General features: G+C 38.0%; 1 protein-coding gene across 1 annotated transcript in view; it reads right to left on the minus strand.

Moving 5' to 3' along the window:
• Positions 1-3855: 3855 nt before the first annotated feature.
• Positions 3856-23313, minus strand: part of LOC148061004 (low density lipoprotein receptor adapter protein 1) — a 42068-nt gene continuing 22610 nt past the window's right edge. The window contains exons 2-10 of the mRNA XM_087813191.1: positions 16113-16255; positions 14679-14791; positions 7278-7392; positions 6974-7046; positions 6795-6881; positions 6099-6214; positions 5248-5282; positions 4873-4895; positions 3856-4733 (exon numbers count right to left, since the gene is read on the minus strand). Of these exons, the coding sequence (XP_087669317.1) occupies positions 4690-4733; positions 4873-4895; positions 5248-5282; positions 6099-6214; positions 6795-6881; positions 6974-7046; positions 7278-7392; positions 14679-14791; positions 16113-16255 (749 nt within the window). The 3' untranslated portion in view covers positions 3856-4689. The remainder of the gene's footprint in view (positions 4734-4872; positions 4896-5247; positions 5283-6098; positions 6215-6794; positions 6882-6973; positions 7047-7277; positions 7393-14678; positions 14792-16112; positions 16256-23313) is intronic.

Genomic DNA, 23313 nt, shown 5'->3' on the forward strand with positions numbered 1-23313 from the left:
TTTACGCACACCTTGTCCTGGAATATGTATCGCACATAAACGTGTGGAACAAGGACTGAGTGAGGGTAAACATGTCTTTTAAAGCCTCACATGCTGTTCTTAGTCTGGTCACGCTGTTACAGGCTGAGAATTTATAAAAATCTATTTTATTTAGATTCAATATTGTATTGTCCCTTATACATTCCAGCATGGATAATATAAATGTTATTTCAGTTGATATAACTGCCAGACTTAAAGGGTCGTAGCGTAATTTTTTCAGCCGATCATGAAAGATTACCAAAAATGATGCAGAAGCTGCTAAGGGCTTAAGGAAGGCCAACGATATTGGAGGGCTTGAGATTTTAAAAAGGCTGTAACTTGATTCATATTTAAGCTACAGAGGTTACTTTAAAAATGCAACAGACATGGAAGTTTGTCATCACGTTTCAAAGTCTCCATGGGACTCATTGTATAAAAAAAGAGGGGTGATTACCATTATTACATGATAATGAACTTCACTCTTGTAACCTGCTGAGATTTCAAACGGGGGAGACCTTTATAAAAAAAACAAGTTTCAAACATCGTCATAATGAAGTAGTTACTGCATCTTGGAGAGGAAGAATTCAACATTTCAAACATGAGTTAGGAGGAGTTGCGTTTTCACATTAGTTGCCATTTAAGCATTGTGAACATCGCTGCTGTACTGCTGAAGAACACCGCCCCCTGGTATTCAACTGCAATGCAATTTGTGTGCTTTTGTCGTAATGATCAAATGGAATATAAGTGACATAAATGACTCAGATATCTTGTTATTCCTTTAGAAATAAACCCAATTAGATTTGCACCTTAAAATAAAATAAAGATCTAGAGTTTTACATGGTCGATAGTGCATCTGTAGCATGGGTACTGACTAGCTAAGCTTGTGTAAGTGCACCATTAAAGTGATTCAAAAGTCAAACTTCACTCACTTTCTACTCACCCTCGTGTCGACTAATGGTTGGGATTATTTTCAGATGAATCTTTCCCTTTGAGAGTTAAAGGCAAAAGTGTATGTCCACTTAATGCAGCGACTGCATCAGTTGTCGTTGTCTTCATCTTCCTCGACATGAGGGTGAGTAGAAAATAAATTAATATTGGGTGAACTAACCTTTTAAGTTAGAATAAAACTAATTTGAAATCTAACCTTTCTGTTAACCATATGTAGTGGTAAGATTACTTTTTAAAGCACAGTTTCAAAGGTGTTTTCTGAGAGCCACTGTAGTGTCACTGATCTCAATGTGATAATAAACTAAAATGAAACCAATGAAACCCCAAAATAGCTTCCATTTGAGGAGATCATTTATTAAATTATGTCAATATTTAGGTGTTTCAGGGTCTGATATATTGGTTCGTTTACAGTGTGTGTAAGAAGTTTAATCACAGAACAATTCAATAGTATCCAGGTAACTAACAGCCTTGCTGTTTTCTCTTGTTTGTCCTCTAAAAGAGTCTCTGAATGTTTTCCAGGAACATTCTTTCTCTTTCATCTCCTCATTCAAGCTGCATTTCACTGATGTGTCTCCAAACATGGCAGCAGATTAGAGGCATTTCAGACGCCTTCATGTCAAACATGCAGAAACAAGCTGTGAGAGGATGATGCACAGAGGTGTAGGACAAATGTGTCCTTGGAAGAGATGGCAGCTTCATGTCAAATATAATGAGGTGTCAAATAGTTGTACGCCGACTTTCACTGTGGAAGCGCAACACTGTCTTCATCTTGCTTATAGATACTTTATCAAGCTTGGCAACCAACCAATTCATCACAAGCATTTATAACCTCTTATTCAATGAAGTATCTGTGATTACTTGTTGTGTACAGTAGGGCGCCCTCTCGTGGACACCAACACTGATGTGTCCTAAAGCAGCAACTGCTTGAGTGATCTTATTTCCTGTAGAGCTACAGGTCAGTTTGACTTTTAGTCGTTTATATAACATCAATTAGCTGCTGAAGCACTGTTTAAAGTTTGTGTCAGTTAGTGTGTTAGTGTTAGTGATGGGGTGTTGCATACAAACCATGTTATTAGAAAAACGACATTGAGAACAGTCGGTTCATGACGCAAAGTCTGCAAGAACCAGCATGGAATTGTGATCCACCAGGCCAAATTGAAATGTTTGACGGGGAAGCAGGTCGAGCAACGCACAGGTCCAGTAGCTGGTGAGACGCAGGAGGAGCCTAGCCAGGAATCAACCCACAGTGCCCAGACCCTCCATGCTCCACAAGTCCCACCCCATGCCACGTTTAAAGAACACTGCCAGGTCATGTGGCCTGCTGCCAACAAGGAAAGAGAGGGGTTTAGTTTGATGAGGACCCGGATAAAGTCCTTTAAGCTACTGCAAAGGGAGATGTAGACCAGAAGTTGAGGACAATGGCTGCAATGATCAGCATTCGTGAAGAGAGGTTTTGCATAAAGTAGTAAGATATAAGATAGCTCCGTCAGCAGCTTAGACTTGGCAGGTTAAGCGACCTGTTAGATAGAAAAGCACTATGTACATGTCAACCAAAAAGATTCTCTGGCAGAAAAGAAGTGGACACCTTACCTCTACTGAAGATGAGGTTAACAAGTACCTCAGTGACAGTGCAAGAGAGGAACATCTTGGACCATCCAAAGGAAGAGAGCTCAAGTATCATTGAGCAGTTTAGGATCATCTCACTCCTCAGTTGAGGGCAAGATATTCTTCGTTATCGTTGCCCGGTTCCTCCTGAGGAACACCTACTTCGACTCCTCTGTGCAGAAGGGCGGAGTCCCAAAGGTTCCAGGATGCATCGGGCAAACAGGAGTTGTCACTCAGCTGATCTGGGAGGCACGGAAAGGCAAAGGAGACCTGGCTGTCCTTTGGCTCGTTCATGCCAACGCCTACGGGTCTGGTCTACACAAGCTGGTGGAAACCTGAACAACACCACGTTCCAGGCAAGATCAGGGACCTCATACTTGACTATTACAGCTGCTTCAGTTTGAGAGTCACCCCCGGAACAGTGACATCTACATTTCGGCGGCCCCCTATCAAAGCATTTATGGATGACCTGACAGTAACTAAAACATCAGTCTTGTGCTGTAGATGGATCCTGTAAGGCCTTGAGCATCTTATCAGCTGGGCACGGATGGACTTTAAGCCAGCCAAGTCCAGGTGCCTGGTGGTGAGGTAGGTTACAGACCAGTTTCATTCTCGATAGGTTTCCAGATCCCATCTGTGGGAGACAAGCCAATAAAGAGCCTGAGCAAGATCTGCGACTGCATCTTGAAGGACACCTTAGCACTTCAATCAACAACAGAGGACTTGGGAACCTGGCTGACAGCGGTGGATAAGTCAGGGCTTTCAGGCAACTTTAAAGCCTGGATCACCAACAAGGTATCTTGCCACGACTCCTCTGGTCACTGCTGGTCTATGACGTGCCAATGACCACCGTCGAGTGCTTGGAGAGGAAGGTCAATGCATCTGGTGTCAGGTCTAAACATGGGAAATAGTGCTTTTCATGATGAGGAGAATATTTCTTAAGGATTGAGTCAAATGCCAGAAAGGAAATTTGAAGCCATTTGAAGCTCTATCAATGAAGTGTCGCTCAACGACTAGCTAGTGCTGGTTTACTGCAGACAGGTTTCTTTTAGATTTTTTGAGGGCTGCAGGGATGAAAGAGAAACATGATCTGGAAACCATCATTTACTACAAATGAAAAGTGATTTTCAATATGTCGAAATTAAAAAATTAAAGTAAGGTTTTTTTTATATTGTCAGAACCCGGCTGTAGCAATTGAGTGCTAGTTAGCAGCAGCTAACAAACAAGCATGAAGCAAGCTCAATGGAACAATTTTCCCTTTCATATTTCTGGATGGAACTCGGACATTCTGGTTTCTTGTTTTTTATTGTCTCCTCCTTTATTTAATTATGTGTTTCTCCAAAAGTCTACATATTATTGATCTGGAGAAATCGGAAAAAAATCCCCCAAAATAACGGTAGCTTGACCACAGTATGATGTTGTTGTTGGTGTTCGAATGAAAGATAGACACCAAGCCCCGCCTCTTCTCCGTTTGGCTAGATTTATGAAAAAATGTCCAAAGTTTATTATCATTTAAAAATATATAGATATTAAATGGGTAAATATAAGCGTGAGAAATGTCAAGTGTGGTATGTGGCGTGAGAATAGGGTCAAAATGACTGTCACACTCAAAGTGTGCAACACTGTGAGTATATATCCTGAATGTCTGCATTTTCATATTAAATGGTTTTTTTTTAGGAAAAATAAAGCACTGAAATCTGTTTCAATGTTCGGTCTGGTTACTAATTATAAATCAGATCTGGTGACGTAAACTAATGTAGACATTTAAAAACCATGTACTAAGTTTCAGGTGGAAAAAGTGTTTTAAAACTAAACATCTGTTGTGTGCTTCAATTGTACTGCCTGGCCTGACCTCAATGTCATCATTGCAGACACATTATTGATTGAATATAAAAACTGTGTACAGTTCACATCACTGACATTAAAGAAAAATCCAACATTCTTCTTACAGCATCAGAGGTTCGTTCTCAAGGTCGTCTGTGCGAAGGTAATTCAGGGGACATGAGTCTAATGGACGGTTGGATGAAGTCCATCAACACCAGAAGGTTATCCAAAATCCGATCACTGTATGAAACCTGCAGATATTTTCTGACTAACACAGTCTTGGTGGGAGCAGAGTCAGAGCATCCTCAGAGATGTGTTGGGAGTTGGACTGGACCAGTCTGACGGGAAAAAAATGAAGAAGAAGAGATTTAAGAAAAACAAAGACACATTTAACTCCATTTTTAAACAATGAATAAGATTTAAGTGTAAAATGAGGCAGACATAATAAAAAAAATGTGACATGGTCAAACATCATACCACAGTTAATCTCCTCCACGTTGCTGCAGGGAATAAAATAAGCAAAGATCAGCAATGATTTTGGTTCAAAGTGGGAATTATCTTTTTTATTCACATATTCGGAACCGAGAGAAAAGAGAAATACAACTTGCTCTAGTCCACTTAAACATATATAAATACAAGGTGTGGAGACGTCATGAAAGTATTTGGGTTCGATTTTAATTTCGTTTCATAGTTTCTTTTTAATATTAAAATATATTTATGTTTTCTGAGCCACTTCCTTGTCTACACGCACATGAACACACTGTGCATTGCTGAATCATTGTTTAACAATCTGTAGAAGGGTTGTGTATGTGTGCATGTTCAGATATCTGCAGTACTTGTTATCAAAGTCACCTTGAGAATGGATCATCCAGTCCATCTTCAACATCCTGGAGACAGACACAACATTAGGCCACACACTGCAGCGTCACAGCAGCTGCCTGACTCATAACGCCAGTGCCCCCTAGTGGCCACTGAACACATGACATTAGAAGAACAAATGGGAGTACAACTTTGTCCTGTAAGTGAGTAAGTCAGTAATTTAAATTTATAAAGCGCTTTTCCTGTGTCTGCGTCATGAATTTAGCAAAAATGAATTTATCACATTATTTAATTCTGTTAATTATCCAGAATAAACGAATAAAAAAGTAAATCAACATTTCTTTTAAATATCAGTTTCCAAAGATTTCGACAATTACGATAGTGATTTTCTTATTTCTAAAAAATTTTTTATTGAAGTAATTATTTTGCCAATGTAAATAACTTTATAAAATTTCAGAGGTTTTATTATTTTAGAAGATACAAGTCGTGGCTTTTTTTTTAAAATAGTTTTCAACAATGCTATCTACTGGTAAACAAATGTTAATGCAGTAGCCAAATCATCTCTAATGGATGAATATATTAACCACTTCATAGCTGTCGATCACCTTTTACAATTCTTGTATATTTGATGGACAATTTACCTGGTATATGATGGAATATAGTGAGAGTTAAGAATAGAATAATTAAATAAATGAATGGTACTGATAACATAACTTAACATTCATTTCTACAGTTCTGTGCTTGTGATGGATGGAAAAAGATAAATGTTTTTGTTTTTTTATACAACAAACTATTTTCAAATGTTTCACTAAAAATAAAATTATCCAAAATAAATAAATAAGAGAGTGGATTTTTTGTTAACAGGATCTTATCGTCAGACTCACCCAGGAGTCGTGCTTGAAGGCTCGTCTCTTAGTTGGGTTACTTCGAGGTGAAGGGGAGCTGATGGATGAGGAGAAAACCGGCCGACGGACCTTCTGCTCTTTTACCAGCTGTGATTCTGGAGGTGAAAAAGAAAATAGAATGTTTCTCATAAAGTGCCTCTCATCATTTATAATTTATTTGCTTGTAGTAGGTTGTGAATTCTAAATTGTAAAAATATATTTACTATAAACCCATATCACAATGCTTAATATTGAAACTTCATTTTAAGCTTTAATTTATGTGAAATGTATTTGTTCAAATAACCTTTAGTAATAACACTTCAATTAATACTGTATATTTAAACAATTCTAAAAGAGCCTCTTAAAAAAAAAACATTTAGAAGTATATTTTAGTCTATTTCTGGTTTATTTGCAACTTGTTCTTGGTACATTTAAAAATACTTATAAAGTGATCAAGAAGAGTATGAACTCTAGTAGAGAATGCATTAAAATATCTAAAGACTTATTAAGCTGTGATGTAACACATGAGACAACCGTTATGAGCTTTGCTGTGTTCATTTTTGGACAAGTCAGTATATGTCAACTTCATGTCCTTGTTATATTTTCCAAGAAGATGAAAGGATCTGTTAAAATCTGTTGAAAAAAAATCTGAAAGGATACGAAAACAAAGTATTTAACTGAAAAGTGCAAAATGACCTGCACAGGCAGCCGGACCGTCTGTTTTCTCCTTCTGTACTTCAGCCGCGGTACAAGAACAGCACGTCTTTGCCTTCTTGCTTTTGTCTGCACACACAAATAAGGGTCAAACATGAGTAAGTCTTGCAGTATTTCTTATTAAAAACATATTGTCTAGATAAAAAAAGTGCAACAATAACCTTCCTGAGCTATCTCCCAAAGATCCAGTGCCACCTTAAAAGCCTGAGCCACAGTCAGTGTTACAGCCTGAGCCTGCAGACACAAAAAGACTCAAAACAAGCATGTTTCATCCCAAAACTTTCATTTTCGTTATAAATGAAATGTCCTCTATTGGTTTGTTTATTATTTCCAGTCACAAAAATATTTAACTGTAATTCTATAAATGAAGGAAATACTATACTAGTACTATAAATACGGAAGCAAAGACCAAACATGTCAGACCTTCAGTTTACAAAGAAGCAAAAAAGATTGTTTAACACTCACAATCTTCTTCTTTTGGCAGAGAAAAGCGTGACACTCCAGCGTCTCGTTGAATTGACTCTGAGAAACGTAGGCGAAGACTTTGTCCTGAGTTTTATCTGCTGTGCAGTACGATATTCTGGGAGATAAAAAAAAAACAAGAGAAGACAAAAACAGTCAATGAACAGAATAACTTTGAGAAGCAAAACAAATTAAAATCGAATACAATATAAGTAAGTAAGTACCGTAAGTAATTTGTATTTATATAGCGCTTTTCCAGACCAGGGTCAAAAAGCTATGGACGCTTTCTGACTTATCTATGATTATTTTACTTTACAACTGACTAAAGCTTCCTCATGGGCCCCACATCAGAAGTTTCAGGAAGGTGGAGAAGCAAGGCAAGGAGAAACAACAACAGCGATACAATCTAAACTACAAAGCTCATCCTTTGAACCTTCTTCAACCAGTTCGAAATGTTTGGCTCAACAAAGAAGAAGGGACTGTTGTACAAAATACAAAAGCACCCAACATCCTTCATCTCATCAGTTACCTTTTGAGACACAGGAAAAGACAGAGTCAGATAGCACTGACACAAACTTTCCTGTCAGTAGTAATCCAGACCAAATTGGCCATATGTTGCTGTGTCAGGTAGAGAGTCACGCCCTCCTTCAATCTTTAATAATTGTGTTTAAGAAAATGGAGTGTTTGAAAATATTGTGTTAAGACAGAAAATTGACTGGGAGTCATTTTGGTGTTTAATATGGGCAGATGTGTTATTTAGAAGGGGGGATCTTACTAAAAGGGGGGTGTTTTGTGAGCGGAACCAGGGCTTGAAAGTGCGGGTTGCACCCCGGAATGTTTTATTATGTTACACGCCATAATAAAGACAAGTTCGAAGATACTCTGTTTTCTGTCTCGTGTTTCTACAACAAACATTCATAACACCATCTTTTCTAGATGACCTGACCTCTGGTCACATGCTTGTTGAGGCGAGTAAAAATAATAAGAAATTTCAGAGTTTTTAACATTTATTTTAAGTTTTTTAACCGTGTTATTTTCATTTATTGCTTGTTGGATTTTAGCTGATCTTTAATTATGTTCATGTTACAAGAGCTGTTGGTACTGTTCTTATAAACACATCATTTTTCTTAATTGTTTCTAATAATAACAATAGCAAAAAAAAAAAAAAAAGGCGATAATATTGGCCTAAAAAGAAATTACAACAAGGTCAAAAATGTTTAGTCAGGGTTAATTGCTTTAAGTGCTTTTTAAATGTTTGATTAATGCTTTTTTTTTGCTATTCTTTAAAAACTTGTAATTTATAGCATCTCTCCTGTTATAAGCGTTACAATTATTGTATTTTTCCAACGTAAGAATGTGTGTGTTACAGATAATTACAGCAATTTTATATGATTGGGGAGGGTCTAGAAACAACCATTGATTGTTTGAAGTGTAAACAAGCTCTTGTGATTCCATCCATAGAGTGGAAGTATATATATAGATATATGTGTATTAAATAAATCATCATTAATTAATAAGGATAACTTCCGGTTAGGCGGGCATGTGAGTGCAGGTGGATCTCGACAGCTATAGCCATGGCAGCACATGTGCAACTACCGTTGCTAGCCTCCTGGAGGAGCACAGAGCTAGAAAAAAGAATCTGGGGGGATTGACAACAAAAGTAAAAAAATATGTACAGAGATGGAATAATCTCTTACTCTAATTAGCTGGAATGATTCAAACCATAACAATGAATATCTTACCAAGATAACTATAGATATTTCAATGCCTTCCAAATTGTCGTTACAACATTTATTTTGACATCTCTTAAAAGCTCTATCTCTGCATTTATCTGGGCAGGAAAGCATCAGAGAGTCAACAGAATATTACTTCAGAGGACTAAAGAGGAAGGGGTTCTTGGTCTGCCGAACCTCTTAAGATATTTTTTTGTCAGCCATTATCCAAAAGATCTTTTAATGGCAATAAACACACTCCTCTTGGAAACCACACATTAAAAATACGGATGCAAATCAGGAAACATTTTAGTCGCCCAAACAACACCTCTTTGCGAAAATCCTCATTTGAAAACTGGCATGTATTGATTCACGATTCACTTTGCTAAAAATGAAAGGTAGGTAGTCTGAAGAACCTGTACATAAACAACACCTTTGCTAGTTTTGAAGAACTTGAACTTCAATCATACAATCTTAATAACACAGACTTGTTTAGATGTTTTCAAATACGTGACTATGATATGATACACACTTGCTACCAACTGGTGTAGACCTAACACTCAATGCTTCATCCCTCATAAAAGGGGCACATCTCATTTTTCAATAACCTTGTGTCTCCTCCTTAGAATCTCTTTTATCCTGAATCAAGTTGAAGTGGGAGGGTCACCTTCAAATTAGTTTACCTAAGTAATTAACAGTATATCCCAACACTTTCAGTGAGAATTGTGACCATTGCTCCTTAACTCCATGTAACGTAACACACATGTTCTGGTCATGCACCAAATGAATGACCTTTTGGCAAATGTTTTTGTCAGCCTTTCAAAAATAAGCTGGTCAAAGATTCAATCATATTAGGGGATCTGCTGATAAATTTCACGTCGCTGGAAATGATTTCTTAAAATGTTCGAAAGTCAGGATTTAGCAGAAGACACTCGTTTTCTTGAAATATGTGTAACATTGTTTGCTCATATTGAGTATTTCAACGTTAAGTTTTGAGTTGGATTTATGTACTCATGCCAAGAAAAGGACGAAAAGAAATGGTTAAGTGAAGGGGTTTGAAATTTGTTGACAAAAAATAAATAAATGACACAATAAAAATAAGTCAAATAAAGCTCAACTAAGAAAGAGATATAGAGAAGTATTTGAGTCAGTGGGGTTGATTCGAGACAGAGCTACAGAAACAGTCTCTGAACAAAGAGGAAAGAGTATTATAAAAATTTGCATCCTCACTTCAAAAGCATAATAATTTATTTGAGACCATGCAGAAAATAACAAGCTTGATGTCGTTCCGCAAATTGTTTTTTCAACTCGCACTATTGATGCATGACCCATATAACAAAGCCCAAGATACCTTCTCCACGTCTTTGCCCCACACCCCAACTTAGATTTGCGCCTAATTGTATGAAAAATATAAATGTATTGACCTATTTAAATATGAGTTAGTCGGGTAAATATCTTTCACAGTATTGACATTCAACTTGAGGGAAGTAAAAGAAGGACTAATACAATGAAAAAAAAAAAATAGTAGAATAAACAAATTAACAATAACATTAACAAAGATGATGCATACAAAATAACTACAAAATAGATATTTAATGTGCAATATAAAGAAAGTGTATTACTACATACAAAAACAAAATGAATAAATACACGAGAAAAAATGTTTGAAACATATACAAAGCAAACATACATACAGATAAACAAGCACAAGCCGAAAAGAGGCAAAAGGCAGAACAAAAAAATAAAGTGAGCGAAACAAAGTCAACCACATGATAATACAAAACATAAAAATGAATATTTTTCTTTACAAGAATATATATACAGTATATATATAAATATATATATATATATATATATTTATATATATATTTATATATTTTATTTTTTTTATTTTCTTATTTGGTAGTTTCATTCTGTAAAACACTTATTATATGTTAATAATATTGTTTTATAGAAATATACATCTATAAGTAACTTAAAATAATAACTACAGTCCCTTATGCATCCGTCGTTTTAAATTAAAAAGGAAAATTGTCCTCTGACTTCAACTAATAAACTTCATTAATGATATGACCACATTAATATCAAGGCTCATGGGCTTAATTAGGTCCACCAAGTTATTTTATGTGACCTGCAAAAGCTCTCAATATATACAGAGTGTGCATACTATTCATATTGTTAATTTGTGGGAAGAGAATGACACAGCAAAAGAGCAGCAACAAAAGCAGGTCCAACTCCTCCTACTGTACATCTGTACATGTACATGTCTCTGCCTGTCCACACATCAGACACAGTTAAAATCATTAAAATAGAAATGATTTATTTTTAACCTGGGTTATTGAAAGTGTTTTGCAACATTGTTGTCATTTCTCAGACAGCTTTAATATTCACCGAGCTGCGCAGGTTGAAGAACAACGTGAGCTAATTGACAGGAGCGGAGCTGTCAGGGTCCTCACATCTGCCGACACTTTCATCTTCAACAACTGGATGTCTGTGGCAGCCAAGGGAATATCAGCCTAACCTCCTGTTCACACACATGCAGCCACGCACTCAAAACAACTGAAGAGCAAGTCCTTCTTTTGTTTTATATCCTCAATTCATAAAGCAGAAGAAGACAATTTCCTTACTAAAGGAAGCACTTTTAAAGACAAATGATTAAATCTGTGATCTTCCATTGCTCAACAAGCCAAGTTTAAGCAAATCGAGGTGTTGAATGAAAAACTACAATTCTTAAAGAGTAAGAAAAATTTTAAGATTTGTGTTGTTTTAAAAAGAAAAAAAAAGGTTGAAAGTCAAGGAGTTCAAAATCTATTTTTTTTATAGCCTCTTAAAAGAGCTTAGCATTTCACTTTTAAATAACTATTGCTTTTCTTCAAAAGAAAAAATCTGTAATGTTTAAAATACAGTCTTCAGTACGTCTACAGAATTCTCGCTGCAGAGTTTTGTTTTAACTGCAGGCGAAACGCATGGATTACAAGCGCCAGATCGTGTTGTGACATCGTTTTTCTAAGTTAAGAGATTTTTCTTAGATGAAAGAAAATGTTTCTGGATGTAAAAATGTTACACATTGTGCACAAAGAAAAATAAACAACTTCTGCCTAACAAAGCTCAACTGTCCCTGCAGATGTTTTACAGGCATTTTTGGAATTGTGTAAAAATAAAAATAATTTAAAGGTGGGTTAGATGCTCCTCAGAATGTTGATTGGTTCCCAAAATTGACTGAAATTGGTGTATAAAGTGGATTTCAAGCAATATACTGTAGTTGGAAAGATTCTCTTTTTCTCCAAATAGCTTAAAATAATGTTAGGTCGTGTTACTGCCTGTCTGGATGATAAGCTTGGCAACTAAAAAAGGTCCACATAATAGAGACCTGAGATGCACACAGACTTACGTGACCTGGATCCAAACATTAGGATTCAGCACACTTTCCTACTGACTCACTTCTGTGTTTAAAACTCAAGTAGCATATCAGCGGGTGAGTCTCCAAATGCTACCCAGGAAGATGAAATACAAGACATCATAGGAAAAATATACAAAATATAATACAGAATTGTCATCATTTCTTTGTTCAAATAGTTATAATCAATTGTGATGAATAATACAGTTCCGTTTGATTACTCGTATTCAGCAAAAAACTAATAATTAATTTAATTTTAACTTAATTTTAACTTCACACTTTCTTTTGCTGATACAACACAAAGATTATAAGCCATACCAGTCAAGGGCGCAACCATCAATATCTTTCTAAATTGTAGTAATGATTCAAACCGCTTCACCCAATGACCCAATGGTTCGAAAATGATTTTTATTTTTGTGAAATCCCTTTCGTCTGCTCTGGGTTAAGGTGGACGACAACACTGCATATGTATTCCCGTGGTTCAGGAAGGTGACGCTGAGATAACATAAGGTTAAAAGAAGGCACTTAAAACTTTGAGGCATTTCATTGTGGAGGGTCGCAATGTATTAATTAAATTATTATTTAATTTTCCATTTTTAAACAACATGAAAAATTCTAACTTCAAACATGACATTAAAATGTAAATAAATGAACATCTTAGATGGGAGCTATCATCTTTTGTAGATTTTCAGAAGGCTTCTTCCCTGAATTTCAGCATTAATCTGATCAGAAACTGAGTTTTATGAAGCGATAGCAGTTGTAATGTTTCCATTTGTATGTATGTATGTATGTATTTCAATCGTAGAAGCCTGGGGGAGCATCACACTCATGTCTCAATTGTGCTCTTCCTTTTTTTGAAACGCTCAGCTTATTCTCTAGGGATCAACTCGCCCTGACTTTCACTCAAACACAGTAAATAATCGAACAAGCACACAAACACACACAGCAGCACACGCACAGCAACACACACACATGCAACTATTCAAGTGAAGCACCATCCCCTCCCCACAATCTCATCCACACTTCTGTTTTCCAGCCATTATTTTCTTCAACAGCCAATACATTTATTTGGTTTTCAGCAACAAAGGAGGCGCATATTGGGGGTTCTCTGGAGGTGAACGTGGGGGGCAGGGTTGCACCAATGAGAAGAGGCCATCCTTAGATCTGTCCAAGTTCTTATAATAACACTCAGGGGAGACCAGCTCAGACTGACTGCTACGATTTAAAGAGGCAAATTAGTCCTGGTAACACAATTAAAGTGTGTAAGAATGTGTATGCATGTGTATGTGTTTGGGGGTGAGCTCCGACAATATTTGGTAAAAATATGCTAATGTTTACTCCAAAATTCAAACTAAACTCATTTTATACTCCCCCCCATGTCAACAAAGTGTTGGGATTGTTTTCATAATAATCCGTTCCTTTTTAGGGTTATACTCAAAAATGTACATCCATTTTAATGAAGCGATTGGCACCCAGGGAAAAACTTCCTCCAAAGAGACATGTAAAATCATCCATTTACCTCCATAATGCTGGTATGAAATGTCCGTCCTGTACTGAAGCCTCGAAGAGAAGAATCGTTCCTGAAAAACTGTAAATACGTCTATATCTTAATGTAGTGTAGTGTAGACAGTAGACTGTGTGAGCGCTTGTGATATTACCCGGAGTACTCCCGATTTACACAGCTTGCTTCCGTTTAAATGCCTGCTACAAATGAGCATAAAATATTGCCTTATTTAATTTTTTCCGGAACAATTCTTCTCGTCAACGATTCAGAGTCAGGCCTGGTAGCATTGATGAGCTGGATCAGGCACAGTCACACACGCACACACACACATGTACATGCTCTGAAGTATATCTCGATATATTAACAAATTAAACAAATTAAAATAAAAATCTATGTGTGAATGTAATTTTATTTTTTATTTACAACCCATTCTTTTTACTGTCTCCCACTCTGGAATGCTGTCAATACACAGCCATTTTTCTTTATATACATTCATATCCGCACCAAAGAAACTTGATGTCAGAGAACTTTCAAGATTTGAATCATTAATCCTCAATCACTCTCAATGAACCCAAACAACCAAGTCATACATCCTAGCATGATCAATTGTAGCTTTAGGTTTAATGTAGACAATCACGACAACAAAGTGTAATAATAAAATAAAAATAAAACTCTTTAGTTTAACTTCTTTATTCTTAGTTATTCATAAGATCTCTCATACATTTTTAAATGCTCACGTGGCAACATTTTTCTTGACCTTTGTTATGCTGCTTTACCGAAATGGAAACTACCTGTATATGGAGACATTCTCTATTAGGTCCACGGTCTCTGTGTCTGTGATGACAATTCCTTTCGGTGAAACAGTGAGAGTGACTTTGCGAAACTTCTTGGCACTCGCTCTGGCCTGCCGGATCAGAAACAATGAGACACAGGTTAGAATGTACACAGGCAGAGAAAAGTATTTCAGAATTGAACTTTACCAAAAGACAGAAAACTTAAACTCAGCATTTCCTACTCGAACTTCAGAATGTTTAAATAGTAAATTGTGCTGCATCTGTACTTGTTGTCAGTCTAAGTCATTTTTCCTATCTTGAGTTCATTTTTTAAGAGCGAGTGACTGCATTTAAACTGACAAGGACAATGATGGTGTCAATCTTTGTGCCAAGAGCCCAAACTCAGCAAGGATGGTACGAGCACTTGAAACACTTCACTGCTGCAACTGTGACTGACTGATAACAGACACGTTTCCACACGACACGCCAGCGCTCCCCTGGCTCGTATTATGCTAAAGAAAACATGTCAGACAAGTATTCAGTCAGTGACGTTTCCAGTTTAACAGTTGGAGACAACTGTCAATCAATTGAGGCGTAATTTCACTTTTCACTGAAAACAGACAAAGGATGATACAAATAAGAATTTGAAAACCAGATAACCCAAAAAAGGGTGAAAATTAAAAGGGAGGAGGGATCAGGTTAAGTTGAGGTGGTTTAAGGGCTTTACAGTTGCTTAAAGGTACTGACAATATGTATGTAACACTTTCATTGAAAATTGTTGTCATAATGTCATAATAATGTCATGAGTGTCATGGTGCCCCCTTCCCTTGACCTGATCAAGTTGCACTCCACAAACTCTAAAGATTGAGTGGGAGAAGTGAAGAGAGTTCAGGTGGATTATGAGACTTACTCTTGGAAGAAGCTGAAATTATATATACATACGTTTGTTTTTTTTCCAAACTTAATCAGTGACAATACAACTTTTTATATCCTGCTTGTACAAGTCAACATGTTGGCCTCTTTATTTCTATTTTAAAGTATACAGTATGAACAGAAATAATGTATTTGAAATTATTCTTCAACTCGTGCATAAGCAAAATCAGCTTTCACTACTTCATGACGTCATTGTTGCTCCGTCATGGTCATTTGCAGACACATTATTCTGCTTCTTAACCCAGAAACAGCAGCAGTCACTGAATACCAAAGTGTAACATAATAACAGTCACTTTAGCCTCCAGTCCAAAGTTCATTTTATTTTTATTTATTATTTTTTAAAGCTAATTCATCCAGATAAATAACAGAACTGTTGGTGTGTGGTGAAAATGTGGTGAATAAACACTTTCAGTTGATGTTGGTATTGGGATCAGAAACAAATTTCCATGTTTCTCACTGTTGTGGTGCCCATCATTGTTTTTAGTTGTTACACAACACTATGAGGAAAGAAAAACTCACCATAGCAACAATCCTTCGTATAGCTGCTGCGGCCATGTCCTCACCTTTGGGCTGGCCCACCAGAGTCATACCCAGGTACTTGACGTTAAACACCATCCCCTCCAGGAGAGTCTCCTTGGTATCTGTCCAGTTCTCTGGAAGTTCTGATGCAACACAAACACTTGATAGTAGGTTTTTTCATCCTCTTTCTTATGTGTCGACTATGCAAGAATATATAAAATACAGCCTGTGAATGAACTACTTTAATCATATCAGAAATATTTGGATTTAATCTGTTTTCATCCACCAACTATCGCATCAAAACAGCCTGATTATTATTGATTAAATGATTCACTTTATTTAATTAAGTACAATTATTTGAATTGATTTAATTAATGAAGTTAGTTGTTTTAAGTGAAGATCAAATAAGGGATACTGCTGGGAAACTAATAAATCCAACCATTCATTATTAAACCTTATAAGTTATGAGTTAAGATCATTTTAATTATTTTATGTTTGAGTTTTGTCAAATAGAACAATCATACAGGTTTTTTGACAAGACATCCACATTTAAAAAAACATTTGAAATGACATTTTTATGTGGGTTCCCTTCATTTTAACAGAAGAGTTATAAAATCTTACTTATACAGTATATAGACTTCAGGGAAGGTTCCCTTAACTGCCCTCTGACTAATGGAGGACTGTACCAGTGGAGCTAAAAATATCCACCAGAGACACGGAACATCCTGCAGGAAGGAAAAACATCTAACTATCTACTGAACTATTCAACAGACCTGGACGTAATGGACCAGCGGGCCTTAAAGACCGACTTTCTGCTAAAGAAGATGGGATAGAGAAGAGGAGCAATAGTTGAACAGCGTTGGAAACATTGATGATCGAAGTCTGCTGGTGCAAAAACCATCCACATGGACTCAGCCATCTGTCACTGACAGTCACATGCGGCTGTGAGCTGCATCCATGAGCAGAGCCTCCTGTAACTGAATTATTAAACCCCTCTTAGCTCCACCACTGGGGAGAGACTCCACGTTATTAGAGAGGAGTGCTGAAGTCAGTGGTTTGAAGCGTTTGTCCTTTTGATCGCTTTACAAGGGAGGTGCTAAAGAGAAGCACATGAGAGGTCTTCCCTCTTCACCCTCGCATCAGAGGTGACAGTACAAGCTTTTAAATTCTGTTTAACTGTTCATGATACATTAATGATTACGAAAATGACTTAACAGTGTTATGCTCTTGGCAGATGTCACTAGACTTTGTTTGATTTCTACAGAATATACATTTTTAAAGTAGACTTTTGGGAAGTTTATATTAAAAGAGCAACACAACCTGCTTCTTTATCCTGAACGCTGGAATGGAACACTTAAACACTCTCTCTGTTTGTCAATTGCCTCAGCATTTCTGTTAACTGGAGATAGTAAACTGGGCTTAGCTGTAGGAACATTTGCTTTAATTTAGATGTTTTTGTTAAAAGAAAAAATATTACAAGTATGAGAGAGTGTAAGTTGAGGTCTGAGCTTTGTTATGCTGCTTTACTTTCTGATCTCATTCTACAAGATATTGCGGCGTAACTGCGTAGGTAAACAGATGTTTCATGGGAAGAAATGCCAATCTGGTTATGAAGCATCAAAACATCTACTTGTGACCTCTGAATACAGGGGAAATAGTTTAGGAGGATAGAGGTATCACTATTTGGGGGGAAATATATATATATATATATATATACAGTACAATGCAAAAGTTTTAGGCAGGTGTGAAAAAATGCTGTAAACTGAGAATGCTTTCAAAAATATAAATAATAACTGTGTGAGCAAACAAGTGAGACATCTAAATCAAATCAATATTTGTTGTAACTACCCTTTACCTTCAAACCGGCATCAATTTGTATAGGTACATTTGCAAAAAGTCAGGGGTTTTGTAGGATTATAGTGAGGTATAGTCAACCAATTAGACCAAACAGGTGCTAAGGATCATCAATTTCACAAGTAGGAAAATGACACAGCTGTGAAGGAGGCTTAAAACTGGGTGAGGAACAGCAACACTCTGTTACCAAGCTGAGGTTTCATGTCACAGGTCATACACCATGGAAAGACTGAGCACAGCAACACGACACAAGGTAGCTCTACTGCATCAGCAAGGTGCTCTCTCAAAAGATGTCTGTCTGAAAGTGCCATAACAAAATTTAACGACTCAATTCCCTCAGTGCTCAGTAAAATGTCTAGTCTTAGTGTGTCAGGAAACTCCCAAGTTCTTATTCAGCTCTGTAGCCTTGTAAGATTAAAGACCTCCTAGATTCTTCTAATACAACCGGTGCAGCTTTACCGGACACAGACACTAAAACGGATATATACAGTATTTTGACTCCTTTTTACCAGTTAGTCCTCGACAACTGTCCCTGATTGTTTCCTCCTAAAAATCCACAACATGTCTTCTACCACAAATCTCTAAATGTAGATTTGGAGCCAGGGCCTTCAGTTTTCAAGCCCCTCTGCTGTGGAACCAACCACAGACTTCAATCCGGAGGGCAGACACCCTCTTTATGTTTGAAAACAAATCTTAAAACCTTACTTTCCGATAAAGCCTATAAATAGGACTGACTCTGGCTCTGCCTGAATCAGCCCTTTTTGTTTTTCTTAGCTGCTATAGGATTACATTGTTGGAGGTACTGATAACATAACTTAACAGGATTGTTGTTTTGGACACCAAGCTCTGTATATGCTTCTTTTTCTGCATTACATTCATCACCTTTGCAGTTTAAATCCACACTTTTTATTTCTCTCCCGGAGCCCCAGGGCTCCACCTCCAGAGCTGCTGCTGATCCAGGATCTCCAGCACGTCATCGGATCCGGAGTTCTCTCCAGCACCTCCATGGACTCTCCTATACTCTCCTCTTTTCTATCACTGTATCCTCCCTCACTCTTCTCTTCATCCATCTGTCTACCCCATCCTTCCTCCCAGCTGGTCACAGCAGGAGGCAGTCAACAATGAGTCTGGTTCTGCTTGAGGTTTCTGTCTTCTAAAAGAAAGTTTTTCCTCGCCAGCGCAACACTGTGCTTTCCTCATTATTGAGTTCCTGGGATCTGTTCTTCTTTTCTCCACTTTAGTCTTACTTAAACTGTAAAGTGTCTTGAGATAACTTTGTTATGATATGACACTTTAAATAAAATTGAATTGAGTGTAAGTAAGTAAGTAAGTAAGTAATATTTATTTATATAGCGCTTTTCGAGACCAGGGTCACAATGCGCTTTAACAATCAAAACAATACTCAAAACAGTACATACTTCAAAGATCAAGACAACACCGAGAACAACACAGGAGTTCGAGAAATTCAAGGAAAAGCCTGAACAAATAGAAACGTCTTAAGATGTTTCTTAAAGGAGTCAGTAGACTCCATCAAGCGCAAAGAGAGAGGAAGATTGTTCCAAAGCTTAGGAGCAACAGCCTGAAAAGATTTCTCTCCTCTGGTCCTGAGCCGTGTGCGTGGAACCATAAGTAGATTCTGATCCACAGACCTCAGAGACCGAGCTGGGGTGTAAGGCTGGATCAGATCAGTGATGTAAGGAGGAGCCTGACCATGAATAGCTCTGAAAGTAAGAACCAGAATTTTAAAGTTGATCCTGAAAGAAACTGGAAGCCAGTGAAGAGTTTTAAGGATCGGAGAAATGTGAGTTCTCCTACTTGAGCAGGTCAGAATTCTCGCTGCAGAGTTCTGAATCAACTGCAGACGAGACAGCTCCTTCTTGTTAAGACATGAAAACAAACTGTTACAATAGTCCAGACGAGAAGAAACAAACGCATGGATTACAAGCTCCAGATCATGTTGTGACAACATTTTCCTAAGTTTAGAGTTTTTTCTCAGTTGAAGGAAACAGTTTCTGGTCAGTTTTCTGCAGTGTTGAACAAGAGACATGTCTTTATCAAATACAACACCCAGGTTTCTCAGGCTCAGTTTGACAGACTGACCTAAGTCACCCAAGTACTGACTCAACCCTGGAATCTTATCATCAGGAGCAATCACCAGAGTTTCAGTTTTGTCCACATTAAGCTGTAAAGTGTTTTCACTCAGCCATTGTTTGATTTCTAGCAAACAATTGACTAAGCTGTTCAGCCTTTGGGGCTCAGTTGGATCAAAAGAGCAGTAGAGCTGGATGTCATCAGCAAAAATGTGATAAGAAACATCTGGAAATCTCTGAATGATTTTACCAAGGGGAATCAAGTACAGCAAAAACAATAAAGGACCCAGAACAGAACCTTGAGGGACTCCACACAACAGATCTGCCGATTCAGACCTCATTTGATTGGCAGATACACTAAAACTGCGCCCAGAAAGGTAAGATGAGAACCATTCTAACACAGACCCAGACAGTCCCACTTCATCCCTTAGTCTTCTCAGCAGGATCTGGTGATCAACTGTGTCAAAGGCTGACGACAGATCCAAGAGAACCAGAACAGTGAATTTACCAGAGTCAGCCGACATCATGATGTCACTGGACACTTTCAATAAAGCTGTCTCCGTAGAGTGATGTTTACGGAAGCCAGACTGAAACTTCTCATGGATGTCGCTCTGATCCAGGAACAAAGACAGCTGCTCGGACACCACCTTCTCCAAGATCTTGGACAAGAAAGGGAGCTTAGAAATAGGCCTGAAATTACTGAGGTCAGTTGGGTCTAAGCCTGGTTTTTTGAGCAGAGGCTCCACAATGGCATGTTTAAATGCATTGGGAAAAACCCCTGTGGAAAGGGAGAGGTTCACCATATTGGTAACCCAGGGGCCAATTACATCAAATACTTTGATAAAAAGCCTACAAGGAAGGACGTCATCTGAGCAAGAGGAGGGTTTCATCTTGTTCACTAGTGCTGAAATATCACCCAAAGATACAGCAGTGAAGGATGACCAAGAGGAGGAGATGGGCTCAGAGACAGTAGGGGTTCCCAACAAAGGGGGAGAGATTTTCTCTTTGATCAATTTAATTTTGTCAACGAAAAATCTCAACAATGCATTGCTGTCAGCTTCACAGAAGACCGGCGTGATTTGAGGAGCAGGAGACACGAGAGAATTAATCGTGTCAAACAAAACTTTGGGGTTTTTCCTATTTGCTGCTACCAGTTTTCTGATGTAATCAGATCTAGCAGTTTCTACCATCTCATTGTAAGAAGTCAACAGATCCCTGAGGTGAAGTCTGTGCACCTCAAGTTTAGTAGACTTCCAGAGACGCTCAGTCTTTCGACAAAGTCTCTTCAGACTCAGGAGATCTTCATTTGTCCAAGGGCACCGTTTTTTCTGAATTTTCAAGTTCGATTTAACAGGTGCCACTTGATCCAGTATTTCAACACAATGATCAGTGTAATAGTGAATCAAACTGTCCACATCTGGACAGTCATCAAAGGAAAGACGGTCAAACATAGCAGAAAAACTGTCTGCAGTATCGGCTGAGATGACACGCCTCTGAGACCTAACTTTCAAAGGCCTAGGTTCAGGGATGAATTCCAGGTTGAACAAGACAAGAGAATGATCACTCAGATGGACATCATGTACAGATACATTAGAAATGTTCAGGCCAAGAGTAAAAACTAAGTCTAAAATGTGGCCTTTTTGATGAGTGGGTTCAGAAACATGTTGCTCAAAATTAAAGGCTTCAGTTAAAGTTAAAAGTTCTTTAGCAGAACAAGATGTGACGTCATCAACATGAAGATTAAAGTCTCCAAGAATAAGAACAGATTCCATCTGAATAATGGAAGATAAGAAGTCACTAAAGTCTTTCAAGAACACCGCCGCAGGACCAGGCGGGCGGTAGATTGACACACAATAGAAAGGTCTTGTAGAACCAACCAAGATCATCTGAGACTCAAAAGAAGTGAATTCCTGTGTCTGAATCACTTTGCAAGAACAACTCTCCCTAAAAACAGTAGCAAGACCTCCTCCACGACCAGAGAGGCGAGGCTTCCCCAGGACAGCGCTCCCTACTGGACAGAGTTCGTTCAGATGAATAAACTCTTCCTCTCTCTGCCAAGTCTCAGAAAGACATAATAAATCCAAATTAACTCTTGTGAAAAGATCATTAAGAATAAAGGATTTATTAGTAATGGAGCGAACATTAAGAAGTCCCACATTCAGCACCGATGACGTCACTGACGACGCCGCGTCACTGACAGGCGCGCAGAGCGGGATCTTTTGAAGCGAACAGCGGTCACGTGGGTACCAGCTGTCACTGAAGTTCAACTCGGTTGTAAAAGTCGAATTAAAGAGAGGAAATGAAAAAATCTTACCACCTTTCGTTGAGGTCTGGACAGACGGCAGCGCTGATGTGTCGTCACACACAGTGAGAGGAATGTCGATCAAACATCGATGACGTTCGATGACGTCAGAGTTGTTCCGAGCGATCGCAACTGCACGTCTCATCCTGACCTGTACTCCAGCCCGACTCGATCCCTTGTGGAAATCGCCCGGTACTCGAGAGATCAAACGATATTCCACAGAGTCCGAGTCGATGAGAAGCGGAGCCGGAAACACGTTCACCGGACGTTGGTAGCTGTCGCGAGTGAAGTCCTCCATCGACTCTCTGATGTTGAGAAGAGCATCACGATCATAGATCCGAGATGCTTGAGACATATCTTAAGTGATATGAGCATAATATCCGGACAAGTAGTCGTTAAAACGACTGTTTTTGGCAATTAATGTACTGCTACATTTATTTTATTTAGGCTCTAAATAGCCTGTTTTTCAACATAAGTGCAAAAATGTACAATTAGGATCATCATTTTTAGGGTTTCAACCCTAGTTTTATTTCAGGGCCAAGGTGACAAGCAGGCCCGAAAACGAATGTGTTCGTGGTATACTTTGTGTTGTCCCTGGGTCAAGGTGAACAACCTCCACCACTGCATATGTATTTATGGAAGCCAGGGGGGTCGTTCACCTTGACCCAGAGGCAACAGAAGTGATACCACAAACACATTTGTTTTCGGGCATTTGGGTCGCTTTGACCCTGAGTTAACATAAGGGTTAAAGCAGAAGATCTAATGTTTAAAATAAAATAGTTGCAAACCAACAAAGCTGGAGTCAAAGTCAACATCAGAACCATGAATTATTTATCTGTTTTATATTTATATTCCGCAGCGCTTCTGATACATTTATTCTTCTAAAAGGTGAGCTCTTTCATTTTTAATAGAGCCTGCAAGTGCAGAGAAGCTATTAGGATCTGAATATATGACA

The sequence above is a fragment of the Callionymus lyra genome, chromosome 17, assembly GCF_982586985.1.
Source record: "Callionymus lyra chromosome 17, fCalLyr1.hap1.1, whole genome shotgun sequence".
In the NCBI taxonomy this organism is placed as follows: Eukaryota; Metazoa; Chordata; class Actinopteri; order Syngnathiformes; family Callionymidae; genus Callionymus; species Callionymus lyra.